General features: G+C 37.1%; 3 protein-coding genes across 3 annotated transcripts; all 3 read left to right on the top strand.

Moving 5' to 3' along the window:
• The first annotated feature begins 6910 nt into the window (after positions 1-6910).
• Positions 6911-7798, top strand: LOC128555939 (uncharacterized). The gene has a single exon (XM_053539777.1). It carries the CDS (start codon positions 6911-6913, stop codon positions 7796-7798), a length of 888 nt encoding a protein of 295 aa, XP_053395752.1.
• A 253-nt stretch (positions 7799-8051) lies between these two features.
• Positions 8052-10005, top strand: LOC128555938 (uncharacterized). Its single transcript, XM_053539776.1, has 2 exons — positions 8052-8911; positions 9075-10005. Exons 1-2 carry the CDS (start codon positions 8052-8054, stop codon positions 10003-10005), a joined length of 1791 nt encoding a protein of 596 aa, XP_053395751.1.
• Positions 10006-10127: 122 nt separating this feature from the next.
• Positions 10128-12158, top strand: LOC123560095 (uncharacterized). The gene has a single exon (XM_045352356.2). The coding sequence runs from the start codon at positions 10128-10130 to the stop codon at positions 12156-12158; it is 2031 nt and encodes a 676-aa protein (XP_045208291.2).
• Positions 12159-23764: the final 11606 nt, after the last annotated feature.

Raw genomic sequence — 23764 nt, 5'->3', positions numbered from 1 at the left:
TATGTGCGCATAGCATAAGAAAATCCCGTCGTATGAAACAAATTTATTATAGAGGCAGAGAGGTGTTTAAACATGCATCGTATAAAATCCTGCGTCGCATTTTTACCAGTACTTCCCAAATGTGTACTTCAGGAGCACACCGTTCAACCCGATCTAGTGAATGCCGTTGGTCTGCCGACGACAGTTCCGTGTGTACATGTACTGTTTTTGGTAAAAGTAAGTATTGGCCTGATTTTTACATTTTTCCGCAATGTCTTAGCAAAACGAATAATACAGATTGATTTCCTGTTTGAAAAGGAATCTACCGACGAAATCATGGCGTAAACAGGATATTATTCATCGAGAAATTGCAGAAAGAGTGTGCAAAATTCCGACAAAATGAGTCATTTGATGAATCGGCCGCAAATATTGTTTTTTATTCGCAAACCTGAAATACTTGAAATATTCCATGATAAAGTTTAATTATTTCTCTGTAATTATTCGAAACCACAGCTTCCGATTCGCTTCATCTACAAAGATATTACGTGTATCAGTGCTATACACTGGGCACGTTAAAGAACCAGGCTGTCTATTCGCAACGAGCTTGGCTAAGTTAGCCGGACAAACCTGTATCTGATTTCTGATCTCTCTGTGGGGGCTTTGTCTCACTCTGTCCCTCTGGTCAGATCGCTCTGTGTCTGTACTAGTGTCTGTACTAGTAGAGGATGAATTATGCGCCCTGTGTGGCTGCATTTGAACTATGTAAAGCGCCTTTGAACGTGAAATTGATCATGAAAAGGGCTCTATATAAATCTGGTATAATAATAATAATAATATTTACTTTTGAAGCTTGTACGTCTTGATTATTTGGGTAAAGGCAACGGCCGTTACTATTGAAATATTGGTACAGATGAATGCAGTTAGATCAGTGGATTGGATAATGTGAACGACAGTCAAGTGAAAAACTCATTTGTCTCTACAACGATTACTACCAGTCTTAAATACATAATTTAATGCTTGCTTTTATTGCAGCGTGATTTGGCAGAGGGTTTGTAATGTGCACCTTGCACATTTTGTTGTATATTTGTTGTTACTTACTTTTACCAAAAACCGTACATGTACACACGGAACTGTCGTCGGCAGACCAACGGCATTCACTAGATCGGACTGAACGGTGTGAGGAGCGTAAACTTGTGACTGTAAATTATAAAGTTTAAACAATTATATTTCAAATGCAAAAAAAATCCACAACCATTTACACTTTTATTGTCGAAAAATATGTTGTGAAGATTAAATTTTCTTTTTGTTCGTGTGTTCCAGCTCTCGCGAAGTTTTTCGTGAAAAATAGCAAGTTCAAATCAGTTTACTGCAGTATTATTTCTCTGTTTACGAATCGGATACAAATATCTGTCCTGAGGGCACCTGCACATTGGGCGGTAACGGGGCTTCTATCCGATACGTAAACACATGACTGATAATTTTATTGCATATCGTATACATATAAGCTTTTTATTATGACCGATTATTTTTCTTGCATACCGTAATTTACAAATAATAGAATAAATAAAGCAAAAAGAAATACTTTCTTTTTAGTACTATTTCTAATAGTAGAGTATGTAAATAAAGCGCAGGAAATTAACGTCCGTAAGGAGAAGTGACGTCATGACGTTTCCGTGACGCACAATAACAAAGTTCCACTTTAAATTTGTCGTTTTTAGCGTAATGGTATGTTCTTACCGTAAAATAACGTATTTAGAAATATACTGTTAGAAACGGAAAGAAACTTTATAATCAATGCATGAATCGCTAGTTGTCATTAGCACGAGAGTCATCTAGCATGGGGTCGCCAGATGGATTATGCTAGCATGGGTAAATCACCGGAAATGCCAGTCCGGTGTGGAAGAAATACTGTATCTCCAGATATTTTTCTGCTTTCTCTTTTTTACAACGTCGCGAATTTAACATCTTGCGAATAAATGAAAAAGGACATATCAGAGCAAATTCGAGAAATAAACTTTGCGCGAACTGAAATGTTTTACATTAAATAAGAAACACAAGAACGACCCTTAAAACAGATCTACTGGATTTGTTTCAGAAACTACATGAACATAATCACAATTTTTTACCATTGCCGAAATAAGGCTTGCTTTCAGGATACTTCGCCTCCCTCTTGTTGACAGCCTTGGGTGCGGCAGTTACCACGACAAATACAAACATGAGGATGAGAAGTGCGTTAAACTTCATTTTTTGTGTTGTTAATTATGACTGATATGTCCACTTTAACTGACAGTGTTAATGTTAGAGGTCTTGCAAGTGTTGACTTCTATGTTTATGTAACACCCTGATACAGTGCCTGAAACAATGAGGGAAAAGATAGAAATTGTCACAGTATATTTCACAAATTCTGCAAACCACTTTATTTGAACTCGACGGTCCATGATAACGACTGGTTAAACATGAAATTCACATTCACAACAAACATGTATAACAAAGGTACATTATTCAGTTTATTTACATATCACAGAGCACAAAAAAGAAGATATTTAAACAAAATTTGCATTGACAAAAAAGAACACAAGACAGGTAGTTTTGGCGGTTTGATAATTTGTAAAGTCCATATGTATTTTTGTTTTTAAATTGTACCGACGGCACTGCCCGAAAATGCGAAGATAAGTGCGGAAATCCTTCTCAGATAGAGAAATATGTTCCATTACATTAAAATTCAATTTACACTAAAAAAAAAATAAGAAAAATAAATAAATAAACATGAGTATATATACTTAATGTATGTATCTCGGTATTTCATCAGAAAGAATAAATTGAATTCTTGCATTGATTGTTAAGTGAAAAAAATGTTTCAACGAAAATTTGCAAAGATTATAAGATTCTTTCACTGGTTATAGGTGCAAATGGGAATTTCCGGCCTCGAGGGTAACTGTTTAGGCGGTAACGAGGTTCCTACCGAGTTACCGCCTAAACAGTTATCCGAGAGCCGAATATTCCCATCTGCACCACCAGTGACAGATTCTTTTTCTTGCATACCGATATCAAGATATAATTATAAAAATAAAATCAGTCGAACGCCTTTTATTTTAGAACTATTTCTTATAGCAGCGTATTTAAACAAAGCGCGGGAAATCAAGGTCCGTAAACAGGAAAGACGTCATGAGGTTTCAAAGACAAATAACAATGTTTAGTTCCGGTTTTGTTTTATCAGTTCCAGCGTATAACGTTATGAATTTTTGATAAAATAACGTGGTTTGAATCGAGAAATATACTATCAGGAACAAAGAGGAACTGTCAAGGTATTGGATTCTTATTCCGTTTTTCGAAATAGAATATAAATAACTACATAAATCTTCTACATATATGTAGTTCGTATTACGTCATTTAAAGCACGAGAGTCATCTTACACCCCGGGGTGTAAGGTGGATTTTTCCAGCACCGGTAAAATACCGGAAATCCCCGTCTGGTATGCAAGAAAGACAAGTGTTTCTGTCTTTAGTTAACCAATTTAGCTAAGCTTTGGCTTTTTCCTTCAGATCCTCGGCACATTCTTGCAAAATTGGAGGAATTATATACGTGACAGTCACGTGTTGCATGCATAAAATCAATTAATAATTAGTATTATTAATAACAAGCTGTGCAGAGAGATTAGTACTAAATGTAGAATTTCAGCACACTATTTAAGAATTGAGACAGGACATTATGGTGAGAATAGACTAGATAGAAGGGTAGAGAATTTCTGAAGTACATAGAAGTACTTCATATGATTTTATTAAGCCCTGCCGACCGAATAATGAGAAAACGATATATTGCTAAATCAAAAGACCAAGTATGTTAAAAATCAGTTGCTGTCAAGTTCAAATGAACACACTTAATAAATTAGCATGTTTCAAAACCTGTGCCTTGAATAGGGCAAATTGTATCGGAATAATCTGGAGAATAATATGTATGTATATTATGTCAGCAATCACTGACTAACAAGAAATGCAAGTGTGCATTTTTCCCAATAGCCTGTACATTACAAATTTTCACTTCTTAATGTAAATTATGTATGTCTGTAACTTTCACTGAATATATATATAAGCCTTTCCAGCTGTATTTAATTATAAAAATACAAACTAGTTTCGAAACTATGAAGTATTTTTCGTTTTCGAATCGGCTAGGGCTTTCTTATAATTTTGATCCGAATCTTTGAAGAAAATGTGTAAATTGACCAACTTGTGCTGGAACAATATCAGCAAGGAAGACATACATTCCTTGCAAAAATAAGCTGGGGCCATACAAAAGTAGGATTTAAATTTGTACATGGTTTTGGGTATGTTTCGTTTTACGTTTCTGTTCAGTTTCGGCGTATGTGAAATGGCCCTTTGATCATAATGCATTCAATTTTTTCTGATATGTTTCGGTTTGGAGTATATGTGAAATGGTCTTTACTCTTGAAGCTTTGAAGAAATACAGTACTGTTTGTCATGGATATATTATGCAAAAGCAACTCTGTTGAAAACAGCCAAATGTCTTTTTATACTTCTTGCATGCCTCAGTCAACCTTATGCCAAGGTCATTTTTACTCTAAATATTTTGCTTATTTGTTAATGTACGTTCGAAAGTGTTTATCATCACTTGCCAGAACCGTTACAAGACCAGTAGAAGAAATAAATTCAAATCGTTTACTTATTGTGAAAAAAATGAATTTGAAGAACCCAAAGCATTTACACTTTCAAACTATTCAAGTATTATAAGTCCAATTATATCCTGTGCTGATAAGAAAGCTATTCTTGAGAGTGAATATTCACTGTAAATTCTTAAAACTTACTTCTTGTTTTCGCAATGTTCATGGCAAATATTCATTCTTACATGTTCTTGATTCATGTCATGTTCCTTCTCTCTCTCCATAAAACGAACGAACAAAATTTTTCAACATCTCTTAAGGTCACTTCTTTTATAGTACATATTCCTGGCTTATAAAACTGGCATTCCCTCTTTCCAAGTGTATTTTTAAGTTTTCCGTTTAAAAATCGGACTACGAAACAAGGCTTTTCAGTTTGTCGATTTCACTTTTAATTACATACATTGTGTCTTAAAACTACAGTGCGATCAAGATAGTTTCGTATATTAGCCTCTTGGCAGACTTACATAAAAGTTTGAAATTACAAAATCTTACGAAAAATATAGAAATGTTTAAATCTTAATGAGTTAGTTTTAACCTATTTCAGCAACTAAGAGAAAAGCATGCGGAATGTTTAAACCATTATACTATTACAGGCGGCAAGTACTATCTTGCAATTTTACATGGAATATGACAATTTTCGGTATTTATCCAAAATATTAACCTATTGCTCTACTTGCATCTTATTTAGTAAAAGAAGAGATCGTATGTTTATGGTTATCTACAATTCAGTGCATGTTTATTTAATGTCGGTAATCATTAAAGGGACTGGCCTCCAGATCGTTCGACAACAAACAAATGTTTTTTTAGATATCTGAAAGGCTTTTAAACTTAATTACTGACAAACTGTATGTTAGGAAACACATGAGAAGTTGCTGTTTTTACTACTTTTTACGATGAAAATTGAAAAGCGTTTGTAACGCTTTACTCCAGGTAAACTGTCACGATTATAAATATCTATATTTTGAAGTCATAATTCGCTAATTCCGCTATAGCGCTATCGGCTACGACGACGGGAAAATGTCTATTGCCGCGGCGGTAGGGGTTCCATTTCCGACGTGGTCGTCTTTTTTTCTTGATTTGGAATTTTTTAAATATTTTAGAAATAAAAACCTATATTCTAATGTTCATAATATGACCAAACTTCAATTTGAAAGAAAGATTATTTTTAGCCAAATTTGGAGGTCAGTGCCTTTAACAATAGCTTAATGAATCTCGAAAAAAAACATCTAGAAACATGTATTCCGCGTATAACATGCATGTTTTGCGATTTCTTTTTTTTACAGTGTCCATAGGTTGCAAGTGTTAACAATGCTGATAATTAATGTAGCGGCTTTTTATCATATCCTTACGAAATGCGGTCATGAGGCCTTGTGTGTGTGGTCAGCAATATAAACATCTCGCTCATACGCTTTAGTTTGTTTGTTATTTATATTGGTATAAAATCGAAAGCCCTTAATGCGCATATAAATTTAAAGCCTAAACTGTGACGATTTCATTTTCCAGCATATCTCACACATTGCCACCTTTTAAAATGGTAAAAAATACTATAATAGAGGAAATCAACCGTCACGCGTTGTTATTTTTGTACATAAGATGTCTATTTTCTTCTGTTTCTGGTAGTGTTTACGGCGACAAAGGACTGTAAACTGCATACACGTCTTCGCAAATGTTCACTCTATACCGTCCTCTCTGCTTCTTATATAACAAACAAAGGAACGGAGGTTGTAAAGAAATACAAATAAGATTAAAAATTGTAATGATATAAACACTTATGATATTATTAAATGAATTTGTGATATCCGTAAATGAATTAATGATATAAAATAAATCCAAAATATCATAAAATGAATTTAACCTAGTCCGCACATGCCTAAAATAATGCACAGGAAAGAATTTCGTGTCTTTATGTAATATAAAACTGGAATGTCGTCCTATATGAGCTTCAGTAAAGACATAGGTCAAGCTAGTTACTCTGGGTACTTTACTGACTTTTACGTACTTGATTATATTTACGCCACGTGTTGAACTATTTTAAACACGCCTAACCGTAATCTAAGACAGACATAATTTAATGTAACCTTCTAAAGATGGTGACGTTGTTGAGCGCTGTGCCGCTTTGACGTCACGTCCGTATTGTATTTTGTTTATTATCAGAACGATAGTAAAAGGTTGAACTTGGGTTTCGCTCTTGTTGTATAATTCGTCCAACACAACGCAAATAACAACCATATTTTGGTGCCGTGACAAAAAAAGACAATGAATTTACAGAAGTTACAGAGCCAGAGAAATGGTATTAAGAAAATCATCGAGCGATTTATCGAGAAATTAGCAGAGGCGAGTGAAGAAGATGACATGATAGAGTGCGATGCTTCCCTAGAGACTGTTCAGAATAAAGTCGACATTCTCCAGAGCCTGAACGAGAAAATTCTTGCACAAACCGACGTAGATACCACAGAGAACGAGATGGTAGAATCCGAAGAATATACACTCAACCTAGAAATCAGATTACGCAAATTCAAACGATATATTGCAGAAAGATCTAGTCATAAAGATAAAGAAACACAGGAAATCGAGATACAGCCCCGAGATACGCACCGCATAGATGAAAATTCGTCAAACCACAGTGAGCAACCGCCGTCATTACCGCCGTCTTTTCCGTGCATGAGTACATCGAACGCATCGCAATTCAGTAGACTACCTAAGCTCACATTGCCTAAGTTTGATGGGGACCTATTACAGTGGCAATCTTTCTGGGACTCATTTGAGTCGTCAGTTCACAGCAACATGAATCTAAGTGATGTGCAGAAATTTGGATACCTTAAAGCCCAATTAGAAGGTACAGCCGCCATGACGGTCGAAGGTTTCGCGCTAACCAATGCAAATTACGTCCGAGCAGTGGGGTTATTACGTGAAAGATATGGTCAACAGAACAAAATAGTTCATGCCACGATGCAAGCGCTACTAAATCTACCAGCACCTTCATCTACAATCAGCAGTTATAGACATTTTATGATAAAATGGAAACTTACATCCGAGGCTTGGATCATTGGGTCAGAGTCAAGACATGTACGGCAGCCTTCTCGTTCCCATAGTTATAGACAAATTACCCACAGACTTGAGAAAAAATCTCGCCCGTGTGAATGAGAATAACGACTGGATAATTCAAGACCTGAGACGTGCGATCAGCAAGGAGATCAACATTCTTGAGACCGGAAGTTCGAATCACAGACCGGATGTCGATGCACACAGACCAACTGCGCTGTTCTATGCCGGAGCTAGAGGTAAGAACGCTTCAAATTTTAGCGCATCAAATTCAAATGAACAATATAAACAGTCTGGCAAATGTGCGTTTTGCCAAAAAGGTCACCATAGCAACGAGTGTAGAACTTTTCCCGACATGGGTACGAGATTAACTGTTGTAAAGCAGAAACAGCTTTGTTTTAATTGTCTGGGTAAACATCAAATTTCACACTGTAAATCGAGAAAAACTTGCCGTTTCTGTAACAAAAGACACCATTCGGATATTTGGTCTAAAAATACAGCATTCCGCAGGGATCCGCCGAACAGTTCTGAAGCAGCCGTATTTTACACAGAAGCAAGTGACACCAGGCCCGATGTGTTGTTAAAAACTGCTGTGGCCGAGGTTGGATTTGACCAGTTTACGACATCCGCAAATATTTTATTTGATGAAGGAGCGCAGAGAACCTTTATTACTGAGAAACTTGCGAACGATTTACACTTACCTCGTACTGGCACTGACGTTATTCGTGTAGCATCGTTTGGGAACCAATACCAAGATATACGACATATGGACAAGGCTGATATCTATTTGAAAACAGACTATGGTAAAAAGATAAAAATGCATGTGCTTATAGTGCCTAACATTGCCGTTCCGTTTCAAAATAGAATCCAGAAAGAAGCAGCAACGTTACCTTACCTACAGGGGCTCAGACTTGCACATCCGGTTACGACTGATGACGTATTTGAAATTTCCTTCTTAATAGGTGCGGATTATTATTGGCAGATTGTACAAGACAGGGTGATTCGTGGAAATGGTCCCACAGCCGTAAAATCCAAGATAGGATATTTGTTATCAGGTCCCATGAACCATCATTCTACCCCAACACATGCAAACTATATCATGAATGTTGTAACAGCGCCACCTACAGCAGACGACATCGACCGGTTCTGGAAACTTGAGAGTTTAGGCATATCGGCAGACGCAAATGACAAAGCTGAAGCCAACGCAATGAGAGAGTATCAACAGTCACATTTTTTTTAATAATGGTAAATACGAAGCACGGTTACCATGGAAACATGATCACGACCCCCTACCAACAAATTATGAAGTAACAAAGAGACGCACAGAGAGTACAATACGACGCTTGAGCAAAGATAGGAAGATACTTAAAATGTAAAGTGAAATTATAGCAGACCAAGAGAAGAGAAGTTTTATTGAAAAGGTACCGGAAGTAGAACTACAGAGAGATGATAGACAGATCCATTACATACCCCATCATCCCGTGAAGAAGGACTCAGACACAACACCCGTACGAATAGTCTATGACTGTAGTTCCCACCAGTCCAAAGAAGTTCCAAGTCTGAATGATTGTTTGCAATTAACCCCGACAGCTTTGAATGACTTGACTACCTTACTTGTGAGGTTTAGACTACATAAATTTGCGGTTTCCACAGACATCGAGAAGGCGTTCCTTCACGTGGGCCTCCATGGAAGCGACAGAGATGTAACCAGGTTCCTGTGGTTACTTGATCCATCTGATGTACACAGTCCCCTGCAGACATACAGGTTTAAAGCAGTTCTGTTTGGAGCAACGTGCTCGCCTTTTATTCTAAACGCCACTTTGCAGAAACATCTACAAGAAAACAGCCAAAACTGGGCAAGCAAAACAACGAAAAACGATTTATATGTAGACAACATTATATCCAGCTTTCCGGAAGAGGATGACTTGTTGAAGTACTTCCTACATGAACGAGATCTCATGTTGAGCGCGGGATTTAATTTAAGAGCGTGGACGACAAACAGCGAGAAACTGAAAATTTTAGCAGGATCCGAGAATGTCCTTGATCCAAAACAGACTACAAAGGTACTTGGGATGGCTTGGAATACTCCGGCAGACGACATAGGATTTCTCTCAAACCCCATAACAATGACGTCACAAAGTGCTACCAAACGAGAAATACTGCGCCAGACCTCCAGAATCTACGACCCTCTAGGTCTACTCACACCCGTGACTGTTCGAGCTAAGATACTGATCCAAGATACATGGAAACATGATTTCACGTGGGACACAATTTACCAGATGAGACACAGATTGTTTGAAACAGTTTGATTAAAGATCTAAACGACGCTATGAAAACGCGCGTCGAAAGATACTATTTCCGGAAATTTACATCAGACGACAATTCCAACGTTAACGACAATACCACCCTCCACGTCTTCGTAGATTCCAGTATGAAGTCATATGGTGCAGCAGCGTATATAGTGAAAGGGAGACAATCTAGTCTGGTAATGGCGAAAAACAGAGTTACACCGTTGAAATCGATTACCTTGCCGAAGCTCGAACTTATGGCCGCCGTGGTGGGTGCAAGATTAGACAGACATCTTCAAACTCCTCTTAACTGTAAGGACGTGTTCATGTGGTCGGATAGCCAGATTGTATTACACTGGTTACAAGCAAACAGGTCCAAGCCGTTACAAAGATTCGTGCAGAACCGCATCAATGAAATATATGAACTGTCCGGATGTTTCCGGTGGAGCTACTGTCCTACGCAACAGAACCCTACTGATTTACTACTCACACGTGGAATTACAGCGAAACAGCACAAGGAAAACAATTTATGGTGGCACGGACCTACCTGGATAACTGATAAAACCCAGTGGCCGAAAAGGAGCTTAAACCTTGAACATCCCACACCTGCATTAGTGACTGCGACCGACAACCAGGAAATACTACGGGAACAAGTAAGCAGTAGTACAGGATGTGAGACCGGAATACACAAAATTATCGACATTCAGAGATATAGCTACTACAAAAAGTTGCTACGAGTAACTGCATACGTTTTGAGTTTCGTCCAGAGATGCAGAAAACCAGCAGTACGAGTACAACGTTGCCACAGGAGTCTGGGGATTGACGAGATCCAGAGCGCCGAACGCCTGTGGTTACAGCATTGCCAGCAAGCATCATATTCCATTGAGATCAACAACCTCAGAACTGGCACCAGCAGACGACTCACGTTAGTAAGGCAGCTACGACTCTTTTTAGACGCAGATGAGATTTTGAGGTGTGGTGGACGTATTTATAATGCGCCGCTTAGCGAGATGACAAAATTTCCAGTTTTGTTACCAGCCAAACATCCTTTGACTATAGTTATAGTGTTAGATGCTAACCGTGAAATACAGCATTCTGGTGTCAGTGCGACAATTACTTTAATACGGCAAAGATACTGGATACCAACGATTAGGCAGTGCGTGAAGTCCGTTATTCGGAGATGCGTGACCTGCAGAAAAGTTCAAGGCAAGCCGTTTTCTGCTCCAGACCCGCCACCGTTGATGAAGTATAGAGTACACGATTCCGCATCATTTTCTGTGACAGAAGTTGACTATACAGGAGCTTTGTATGTGAAGAACGCCACAGGATGTGAAAGCAAAGCCTACATATGCTTGTTCACATGCGCAAGCACACGTGCGGTACATTTAGAGGTTGTGCCTGATTTGACAGGAGATGCATTCATTCAAGCGTTCCGAAGATTCGTGAGCCGTAAGTCCTTGCCATATCTTATGGTGTCTGATAATGCTACCACTTTTTTATCAGCATCTACCCATCTACAACAACTCTCCACGATGATCCAAGATGAACTTTTAAGCAGAGGAACGATATGGGAATTCATCCCCGAAAGAGCGCCGTGGTTTGGAGGCTTCTGGGAACGGTTGATAGGCCTCACAAAATCTGCCTTAAAGAAAGTACTTGGGCGTTCTTACATCACATTTGAAATGCTGCAGACGATCGTTACTGAAATCGAGGCAACACTTAACGATAGACCCCTTACATACGTAGGTTCAGAGTTCGGGTTGGCGGAGGTTATTACACCTGCGCATCTATTATACGGAAGACGAGTAACGACTCTACCCTATCATGATATTACTAGCAGTAACCTGGAGATGACCAGTACCACCCAAATAGACATTCGAAAACGTGCAAAGGTGCAGCAGACGATTATTGACCACTTCCGGGATCGTTGGAGGAATGAATACCTTACAGCATTACGAGAACATCACACTACCAGCGGAAGTAACAAACAGTACATTTCATTCGGCAGTGTGGTTCAGGTCCATGACGGTACACCGCGTAGTACCTGGAGACTAGCTGTTGTTGAGGAAGTTGTCAAGGGCAAAGATGGACTCATTAGATCAGCAAAAATTCGTGTTGGAAACAAACTGTCTAACAGACCTATCACAAAACTGTATCCGTTAGAAGTGAATTAAAATGACAATTTAGTGTTTCGTATTGCGAGAGAAAGTAACATATTTCATAAGTAAATAGTATTTCTATGACGCATAGATAAATTTCATTTGCATTAACTTAACATGTATATTTTCTTAATATTAAGAAATTTATTTTACAGTATCCTACTTCAGTTGGTGTACGCATTTCAGATCTCTTAATGCAAGTGACCTCTTGATAGACGTGGTCTCTCAAGCAAGTTTGACTGTACTTAAAATTGAAAATTCGTTTATAGCACTGAAGGCTACCTTCCACCCTACTCCCCATCCCCATTATTTAATGAAGCTTATTAGTATAGTGAGCGATAAAACATTTCTGTTGCATACGCATATTAGAAACTCTAGGATATGGTCAAAATTTATGTACATGAATATGGATTTGACATTTGCCAGTTGCCATTCATATAATAACAGTTTTTGCAGATGCGATTTTTATTTCACTATGAATATTCACCAAGCAAATTATATCATCGTTAATTATCAACAAATGTTTTTACCACTATTACAATAAACGGATGTCAGTTAACATATTTTGATATCATTTCATGTTCAGACACGCAGGTAAAAAGAAATTTTAGTAATCTTCAAAAGATTTACCAGATATAATACTGTATCAAGTTTTTTGATTAAAAAAATGTTACTCATTAAATCGTAATCTAAACACTGATAAATGTGAAAATATCTGTAATACTACATGGGAAAATGATCTTAAAATATATAAAGCGTAATGAACACCGCAAAATAAGTCTTTAGTTGCTTTGGTAATATGGGCATAAATTGCAGTGTCATTGAATTTATAAAATGAAATGGGGATAAAAACACTTGATAACTCCGTTCGAATAATAAAAACAGACAGTAGCCTAATACTGTAAATGTAATGAATTAAAAGAAGTTTAACTTTTCAGATATGAAATTCAAAAGATTGCCGGAAAACAGCGTCTTGTAGAAATGGGAGACGCATAAATCTAGCTCTTTTATAAGACAAAAGGTAGCGAAACGAATTTCCAATTAAAATTCTTCGAAGGAAATTACAGACTTAAACTACTCAAATTTAAAAATTAAACAAACAATAGCAAAACTCAGTCGGTCAGATGTTTTTTCGCCAATTATGACTTTTTGTTTGTTTGGATGATGCATATACATTTTGTTTTGTAAAAAAAGAGAATTTGATGAACCCAATTGAAGTTTATTTTAACTTACTGCAAAGGATGGCGAGCTCCAATGTTAAGTTGTTGTGTCGCCACATACAGACGGTTGATAGTGCCATGTTGACATGAGGTATTTACGGTGTTCCGTTAGGGCCAGCGCCTGCTCCCTGTGAACGCGAAACGCGAAGGTAGGACGGTACCAGACACCTTGAAGATAATGGACTCTATCCAGGTGCGTAGGTAGGCTTCACCAAATAGGCGAGGCCGGGTACGGAGACGTTAGCGTCCAGGGCAGTGAACCAGGCGAGCTTTAATTCGATGTATATTTTTTCGGCGAATGCCGTATTAAGAACGAATTCGTGACCATGCCACGTGATTTCAGTTTGCAAATCAGACTACTCGATAACGCGCGACAGTACGGTGGCGAAACGCGACAAAGCGCGACAGTACGATGGTGACAGTCCGTCCTACTGACGCGCTTCGCCATCGTAGTATCGCGCTTCGCCATTACACTGTCGCGCTTCACCATCGTAGTTTCACCATCGTACTGTCGCGCTTCGCCATCGTACTGTCGCGCTTCACCATCGTACTGCTGCGCTTCACCATCGTATTGTCGCGCTTCACCATCGTAGTGTCACCATCGTACTGTCGCGCTTCGCCATCGTACTGTCGCGCTTCACCAACGTACTGTCACACTTCGCCATCGCACTGTCGCGCTTCACCATCTTAGTATCACCATCGTACTGTCGCGCTTCACCATCATACCTTCGCGCTTCATACTTACTAATTATCTTGTTTATCATAAATCTACATTGTTCTTCAATTAAAACTTTAGTGTCAGTGGACAAAAAGACAGGGTCGCTCGGGTAAGAGGAAACAAACAACTGTATTCTAAACCTTATTAACTCTTGTATAAAATTTACCCAAAAGCTTTATAAGCAAAATTTATACAAGAGTGTATATTTTTATTATTTTAAGCTGACAATATATACTTTTAACGTTTCATGGCTTGAAATATAAGAGCTGATTAAACAATATTTTCTCACAAAACAATTTATTACATGTAAATACATTATCATTTATTTTTCCACAGAGAGGTTGATTTTGAATACAATGTAATTTTGTTCATAAATAACACTCGGTTTAAACAACACCCTACCGGTTGATATTCATTTTTATTATCCCTCAAGTAAACAATGTAAAAAGCCATAGACAAACGGAGCCTATTTTTGAATAGTACATTTCAAACAATATTAAGGTATGATGTTTTTTTAATATCATCATGCCAGATGATATTCATTTGAGTGATACTCTGCCGGGGAATTTTCAGTTGAATAACACCCGGATGATATTCGTTTGAATAACATCAGGTCTGGTGATACTAATTTCAATGATACCCGTGCCGAAAAGCGTTCCAATTATTTGATCATTGGACAGAGTTGAAAATACTATACAATACAGAGTTTAATTAAAGTCGGTCCTTAAGGCCACACATCAGTATATATATATATATATATATATATATATATATATATATATATATATATATATATATATATATATATATATATGTTACTTTATAGACATCAAAAGATATTTTCAAGACATTTAATCTGACATCATTAGACAATTGTAAAATTTATAATATTCTTTGAAACAGATAAAGTAAAGGAAAATGGTATTGCACATACATTAGCGAGTATTATTTAATAAACAATAACTTCCATTTTTACTTTTGTAATAATAACGCGATAGCTGAAGACTTGTGACAAAAATTCGGTTAAAGAGTTATATGTTTTAATTACCATAAATGAACATATTTTCAGTAAATATCTCATTTACATACTTTTAAGACATTTTTTTCTCAAATATATCGACAAATATTTCAGAACGTCACACAACTATAAGTATACTCATCCTTATGTTTGGAATACCTTTGTGACATTATTTTTTCAATCTTATTTGTATCTTTTTAGGTGACACCAGCCGTCCCATTGTAATATGAAAAGCAGAAAGAACATTATCAAGTGAACGTCCGTTAAGGCGAGCCGCTCGGCGCCATCGACACCTCATGCACAAAATTGCAACGCGTGACGGTCGATTTTTCCTCGTCCTTGCTTATTCATTGTGTTTGTTTTTACTGGATTTTATTAATAAACATGATTTTTCTCAGTATTTTCTCTATAATATATATTGTGCTTAGTGTTGAATATTAGTCCAGGACCATATATATATATATTTATGGCCATTTATGTTATTCTATTTATGTAAAGTCATTATAAATATGACTGATATAAATTCAGACACTTAGAACAAACCTGCCTTCTAACACAAAACTAAACGCCCCTGAACGTTTACTGGTGGCAGGGCCATTTATGTTATGATACATAGAAACATGATGCAACACAGAAGTACTTAAACTGTAACAAAGAGCTGCCTTTAATGCATCGTTAAATTTGATACTAGGGCCTAGTAACATGACGAGAGACTGGCGTCCCAGTTTGCCGTTAAAGATATCACGTTTTTTTTTGTGATTAACCCATGTACGACTAACCTATAATCTAACCGGAACAGAATTTACATGTGTGATCAAATTAATGCGGTGATGATTCTGCGAGTGTGTCAACAGCAAATATTTATAAACGAGTACATGTCTGACAAAAGCTTGTGAATCAAACCTTGTAACATTTTTCTTATTTCTTATTTCATTATTTTGTAGTAACCGATGATTCTTTTTCACTAATCCATATCTGATTTATAAATGTTATCATATAGGCCGCATAATCTTAGTTTAACCATGAATTTAATATATTTATTGTATAAAGGAAACTTGATCACTTGGCATATACACGTATTACAGTGGCTGAGCATTAATTGTAAAATCAGAAAGCTTAAACAACAAAATCTAAAAAAAAAAAAGACAGGAGGGTCATGATGACCCTGGATCGCTCAACTGAGTAACATGAGCTACATGTTTCAAATGTCAAACAGATGCTAAAATATTAAGAAAGTAGGTCAGTAGTCAGTAGGTCACATTCGTGGTCACTGAAAGTCAGCTTTAGTTTCAGGCAAGAAGAGTTTTAAAGTTTTATCCTATATAAGTCTATGTAAAACTTGGGACCCCCGGGGCGGTGCTCTTTTCATTCCAGGGGCACAATTTGAACAATCTTGGTAGAGAACCACAAGGCAATGCTGCATACCAAATATCAAAGGCATATGTCTTGTGGTTTCAGACAAGAAGATTTTTAAAGTATTTTCCTATATAAGTCTATGTAAAACTTGGGACCCCCGGGGCGGTGCCTCTTTTCATTCCAGGGGCACAATTTGAACAATCTTGGTAGAGAACCACAAGGCAATGCTGCATACCAAATATCAAAGGCATATGTCTTGTGGTTTCAGACAAGAAGATTTTTAAAGTTTTTTCCTATATAAGTCTATGTAAAACTTGGGACCCCCGGGGCGGGGCTTCTTTTCATCCCAGGGGCACAATTTGAACAATCTTGGTAGAGGACCACAAGGCAATGCTACATACCAAATATCAAAGGCTTAGGTCTTCTGGTTTCAGACAAGAAGATTTTTAAAATTATTTCCTATGTAAGTCTATTAAAACTTGGGAACCCCGGGGCGGGGCCTCTTTTCAACCCAGGGGCACAGTTTGAACAAAGTTCATACAGGACTGTTAGATGATTTCACATGCCAAATATCAAGGTCGTATGTATGCCTTGCGGTTTTGGACAAGAATATTTTTAAAGCTTTTGCTTTCGGTTGCCACGGCAACCAGAGGTCTGAATGGAATTCAGTTCTTTGAACAGTTTTGTAAGGGGCCACCCTAGCATCATTCCTGTGAAGTTTGGTGTAATTCTGCACAGTGGTTTTCAAGAAGAGGATTTTTTTAGAAAATGTTGACGGACGCACGACTGACGACGCACGACGGACGACGGACATTGAGCGGTCACAAAAGCTCACCATGAGCCTTTGGCTCAGGTGAGCTTAAAAAAACACACACACAAACAAACGAAATTTTAAGTGACTCTAAAGTGTGACAGATAACGTAACTAACTTAAATATTCACCATTTTTATGTTTTATGAAATGGCGCGTGCAGACTTACGTAAGTTCCGCTATTTCAATGAATATTGTTTCTTCACTTTATAATCTACCCTTACTTTTTATCTTTTTATGCCCCCGAAGGGAGGCATATTAGTTTTCAACTGTCCGTCCGTTCGTTCGTTCGTTTGTTAGTCACAACGTTAACTTTTTGCATGAAGGCACTTTACTCGCAAACCACTTCATCCAGGACTTTCAAACGTCATATGCTGATAGTACTCATTGAGTATACGACCCCTACTTACTTTGGGGTTACCAGGTCAAAGGTCAAGGTCACAGGGGCCAATGTCATCTTTTTGCATGAAGGCATTTTACTCGCAAACCACTGCACCCAGGACCTTCAATCTTCACTTGCTAATAGTACTCATTGAGTACACAATCTCTACTGACTTCGGGGTCACCAGGTCAAAGGTCAAGGTCACAGGGGCCAACATAAACTTTTTGCATGAAGGCACTTTACTCGCGAACCACTGCACCCAGGACCTTTAATCTTCACGTGCTGATAGTACTTATTAAGTACACGACTCCTACTAACTTTGGGGTCACCTGGTCAAAGGTCAAGGTCACAGGGGCCAACGTTAAATTTTTGCATGAAACTTTACTCGCGAACCACTGCACCAAGGGCCTTCAATCTTCACGTGCTAATAGTACTTATTGAGTACACGACTCCTATTAACTTTGGGGTCACCACGGCAAAGGTCAAGGTCACAGGGGGCAATGTTAACTTTTTGCATGAAGGCACTTTACTCGCGAACCACTGCACGCACCCAGGACCTTCAAACTTCACATGCTAATAGTACTTATTGAGTACACGATCCCTATTGACTTTGGGGTCACCACGTCAAAGGGCAAGGTCACCAGGTCAAAAGTCAAGGCGCTGCGGGGGCATTTGTCACCACTAGTGACAGCTCTTGTTATTTCTGTTTCGTATTTCCTCATTGCGTTCACTACCAAGTAAATATTGTCTAGTACAGAAAGGTCGGGGAAGTACCCAGAGTCACGTGTTGGAACTAAGTGTTTAAGGAAGGTCATATAGGACGACATTCGAGCTTGCTTCATATTATATCAAGACACGAAATTCTCCCCTGGGCATTATTTCACGCATTTACGGACCGGGTTAAATTCATTTTATGATAATTATTATGAATTCATTTGAGATCATTAATTCATTGATATAAGTTCATTTAATGACAGAATAAGTTTTTTATTACTATTTTTTCAGTCTTGTTTCAGTCTTGTTTGTTTTGTTTTTTTGTGACATTGTCCTTTCCTTTGTTTGTAATATGAAAAGCGAAAAGGACGTTATAAAGTGAACGTCTACGAAGACGTACATACAGTTTACAGTCGTTTTGCGCCGTAAACGTTACCTTAATAGAAGAAAGTCGACCCTTTATACACAAAAATTGCGACGCGTGACGGTTGATTTAATCTCGTCTGCAATATATAGGTTCATTCGCTCATTATATAAATTGGAAAATGCAATATATGGAACCGTTTCGTCTTTATATGGAACCAACTTTTCATTAAATGATAGTATAATGATGTAAATGTCAACATTGAAGTTTTTAATTTACTGTCTTTCATTTTAATTTAATAGACATCCTGCATGTCCTAGGCCTTTAGCAAAATCAATGTGATAGTGAGAATTTGGCGGCTTATACAAATACAATTTCACACGGGAAAGTTACAAATACTATATCATATAACAACATTATTATCAATTACACAACAACTTACTTTGTTATAAATGAGAATAGCATTCAGACATGATTTAATTTATCTTCTACAATAATCTGGCAGATAAGTACCTGCCTTGAAAGTAATTCAATGTATTTTATGGTTGAATAATTTAATTTTTGTGTATATTAATTGAATATAATTATAGATAAATTTTATTTGAGGTCAGTATTTGTACACTTCAGTCGTTGCAATTGGTTTTAAGGAAGAAGGCATTGTAACTGCGTACAGGCACTAATTTTGTCAGCAGTTATTAAGCCAATTCTCTTAAATATTTATCATGATCACTTGGTGCTAATGTTTCTTTGTAGATATTTTTAGAGCTACAGAGCATATAATATTATGACTGCCAAGTTGGATGGCATGGTTTGATAAAGCAGTCGCCCAGTTCAGTTTTTATATTAATAGATAAAAGCAGGAAGAAGCCGAAATATTTTTCACAGTGGAGTTTGGGAAGGCCTTGTTCTCGGTGCTCTCGAGGGATCTACTTTTCAGATTTTATTTCCTATTGTTTGTCATGTTACAAATTAGCTTAATTTATCTGCACTTTATATAAACAGGATAATTGAACATTGACAAATTTGCTTATTAAGGAAATACACTCTGCATGACCGCATATCTTAAAACAATGGAAATGGGTTGCACTTGATTGGATGGAAAAGTAGGATAACATTTATTATGGTTGCATATATTTCAGCTGAAATAGTTTTAAAAGTTTTCGTTCAGAAATGCATGTAAAATTGACAAACTATGCTTAGCTTCAAAACAGTTGCATTAAGGTAATAAACCTTATATGGGAATAAGTCGGTTCAATTTTTATTACAGTGCAAAGATGCTCAACTACTAAGGTATTACAACTGTATTTAACATGGTACCAACATCAAAGTTATATATCGGAAGATGGGTACTATAACTTGCAAAATCAGTTTTAAGTGCCTTTCATGTGCAAACATTTTAAGCTTGATTCACATTTAATGGGGTTGATTGCGCAAAGAACTGCTCGCAGCTTAAATAATATATAATTTTTGAAAAAAGGTAAGCTTTAAGGCGTTGCAAACATATAAAATGTCAGTCAGTTTACCAATTTAAATATTCGAACTATGATTAAAATCATATTCTTGACAGGGGCAAATAGTCCCGAAACATTATAGTTTGGCAAACCAATTTTAGCATTTAATATACATATTTAGGTCGGCAATAACAAATATTCTAGTGTAGAAATAATAATATATGTTAGTAACTAAACAAAAGTATTATGCTAAGAGTAAGGCTCGAAATGTGAATGTTTAAAGTGTGGCAATCATGTGAATTTGCATGACAAATTCTGTTTATGTTTTTGATATTTTCAATTTGTCTTTTATTCTTTGAGTCCATAATTTTTATAATTAAAAAAACAACAACAAAAAAACAACAGATCTTCCATGCTTCAGTTGTGTTCAAAAATAAAATAAATAGGGCAATGATTGTAATATAGCATATATAGTAGTGACAGGTCAGATCTTGAAGCCCGCGCTATGGTTTTGCAATTTTAACACAAACTGTTTCACCATCAATTGTAAATATATAAAATGGATGTGATTAAAGGGCTTTAATTAACAAAAATTATTGAATCATTGCTTTACTTTAATTTTAACCGTTTGCATGAAAAAGAAGCAGTAACAAAACATTACAACTGAAATAGAGCGCAATAAATGTCATTCAAGGTCTCATTTTTGCCGTAGACAATTTATATCTTGTCATTATGTCAGTCCATCCATAAGTATCATTAAAAAAAAGGTATGAGTACAAATACAGTTAGTACAGGTTCAAGCAAATGGGCAACATAGCTGACTTTGCCCTGAAGGCAAGAACCTGATAATGCAAGATAAAATTAAGATGTTATAGTCATCGTGGTATGAAATAAACTGTATATTAGTAAGTCATGAGGATAAGTCGTCAAGGACTGCAAGTTTCTAAGACAACTTAAATTAGGCTTGTAGTAGTAGTCATTAGAATTTTGGGGGAATAAATCTTTCAAATTTATTGTGGCGGAAAATTCTATGACTGGGCGAGCAGGCAGGCGCATGTTCTTGTATTATATAAGTCAGATTTAATGTTACAATCTTTCGATGGTTGTATGTTGTTGTTATAGTGATGCATTCCGCTAGGTCTGTTGACAGTATATCGAACTATTGGTTGCTTGTCTGATGTTAAAGTGATGCTAACAGCTAGCTCTGTCAACACTTTAGTGTGTTAACCGCTAGGTCAGTTAAATTGTGTTAACCACTAGGTCGGTTAAAGTGTGTTAACCGCTAGGTCGGTTTAAAGTGTGTTAACAACTAGGTCGGTTAAAGTGTGTTAACCGCTAGGTCGGTTAAAGTGTGTTAACCGCTAGGTCGGTTAAAGTATGTTAACTGCTAAGTCGGTTATAGTGTGTTAACCGCTATGTCGATTTAAAGTCTGTTAACCGCTAGGTCGTCTGTTAACAGCTAGGTCAGTTTTCAGTGTGTTACCGCTATTTCGGTTAACGGTGGGTCCATTTACAGCGTGAACTAGGTTTTGCCCATTACTACGTAGCGTAATTCCTAGTTTCACAAGTCCGCAGTTTGCAGTTACTATTTTAGTCAATTTATTGATGAAAACATGCTCTTGCTTGCTCGTCAGTCAGTGGCCCTGATATCATGCGGCCTTTTCTGCTACTTATGTATACTATTGATATACAATTTTGTTCGATACCCTTTGGTGTAACTTGTTTGTATGTTGAAGTGTTGGCCTGGAATAAAGTGCTATTGCTTGTATGCTGTTGTTAGTTATTGCCTTGAGAAGTCCTAAAATAAATACACATACTTAAGGTTAAAAAGCGATAGTGTTAATGAAGATATTGTATCAACAATTTCGAATCATAAAATAATTTCTAATACATACCGTGATTGTTGATATATCTCACAACTAAAATCCAGTTTAAAACTGAAATCTTGATTTAAGAATGCTGCATAAGGTCTTCTGCAATATTATACATTTAATTTTGTTATGCTCTATTACCAGTGGATGTCAATAACCGACAAATCCAAATATCTATTACGTCTTGACATTTGTGTACCGGAAGTTTTCATTGTGCGCTGTCAAAATTTCCCGCAACCTGTCAAATCTTTCATAAGTGACAACAACGAGCTTTTTAAGATTTGACCTTCTCATTATTGCAGGCCATCTTTATAATTAAAAGTTCCAGAATAAATCATTTCCAACTGAAAATTATCTCATTTTATCTAAAATTCTCTAAAAAATGTCAAGTCTTTTGCAACGCTGCATAAAATAATGGTGTTATAATAAGTCACCCTGTCATATTGGTCCTATGAAAACAGTTTCATGGTTACTTTTTTCATGAAACATGTTTATCTTTCGTTTCTTTTCAGCTTCCAACAACTGGTCATCTTCAGTAAAATGGTCATCTTCAGAAAATAGTGAAGAAATTAAGATCCACCTCAAATTGGTTTAGCATTTAAGGCAGTAAAGGAAGATGGCATGTCTGTATATAAAGCAGCTAGGTTTTGTGGTGTACCAGAAAGTACTCTAAGAGACAGATATTTATATTTGCAACCTGTTGAAACTTCACAGTCATGGACCTGATCCCCTATTCAAAAGGGAAGAAGAGAAAAGCTTGATAGACTATATGACATGCATGTCCAACATTGATTATGAATATTCGAGACAAGCATTCTTGAACATGGTTTTTGAACATGCAGTTATTCTAGGGAAGAAATCTGCAGGTGATCCTACTTTCAAAGGTTCTTTGTTCCAAGAATTCAAGAAAGGGTGGCCTGATATTGAACTGGCAAAACCTGATAAACTAGCAATTTTAAGAACCATGGCAACATTACACGAGTCTCTAAACAAACATTTTAAGGTCCTGGCTGATACATGCAAGCGTCTTCATCTGAACAACATAAGAAAGAATGTAGATAATTTAGTACTTTGATGGAGCATTCTCCGCCAAAAAAAACCAAGGATAAATACCCAACAGGGAAAGACACGTTCTGAAAACACAGCCTCCCCAAACGTTAACCCAGCACGCGGACGCACACACGAACAACACACACTGCAAACAAGGACAAAAAGAACAAATAAAGAAACACAGTGGGGCACCGCCTTCGGACGGTCAGTGGTAAAACCACCATTTGTGAGCTTAAACCGGTTTATAGTGCACCTAACCTCACCTTGATGTTGAAACTGGCCCTATCACAAAAATGAGATCATAAAAGCTTTGCACAAAATCAGAAATGGAAAACCTCCAGGACCAGACCACATTCCTCCAGAGGTTTTGAAGATTAACCAGCAACTCACAGCTGATATTATACAAGATCTGCTGGAAAAAATCTGGGAATTAGTGGAGATACCAGAAGAATGGACCTTAGGACACATTATTAAACTTCCAAAGAAGGGGGACTTGAGTAATTGTCAGAACTGGAGTGGAATCCAACTACTCTCCTTGCCACGCAAAGTCCTAGCATGAATCATCCTGGAACGAATTAGAGGAGCAATTGATGCAAGCCTCAGAGATGAGCCAGCAGGATTCCGATGTGGCCGATCATGCACAGATCAGATAGCTACTCTGCGGATT

The sequence above is a fragment of the Mercenaria mercenaria genome, chromosome 3 (genome assembly GCF_021730395.1).
Source record: "Mercenaria mercenaria strain notata chromosome 3, MADL_Memer_1, whole genome shotgun sequence".
In the NCBI taxonomy this organism is placed as follows: domain Eukaryota; kingdom Metazoa; phylum Mollusca; class Bivalvia; order Venerida; family Veneridae; genus Mercenaria; species Mercenaria mercenaria.
This window is presented reverse-complemented; position numbering and strand designations above follow the sequence as displayed.

Excerpts from the sequence above, each read along its gene's own strand:
- LOC128555939 (XM_053539777.1), top strand. The coding sequence starts at position 6,911 with ATGAATTTACAGAAGTTACAGAGCCAGAGAAATGGTATTAAGAAAATC.
- LOC123560095 (XM_045352356.2), top strand. The coding sequence starts at position 10,128 with ATGAAGTCATATGGTGCAGCAGCGTATATAGTGAAAGGGAGACAATCT.
- LOC128555938 (XM_053539776.1), top strand. The coding sequence starts at position 8,052 with ATGGGTACGAGATTAACTGTTGTAAAGCAGAAACAGCTTTGTTTTAAT. Across the intron at positions 8,912-9,074 it reads GAAGCCAACGCAATGAGAGA|TGAAATTATAGCAGACCAAG; the intron begins GTATCAACAGTC and ends TAAAATGTAAAG.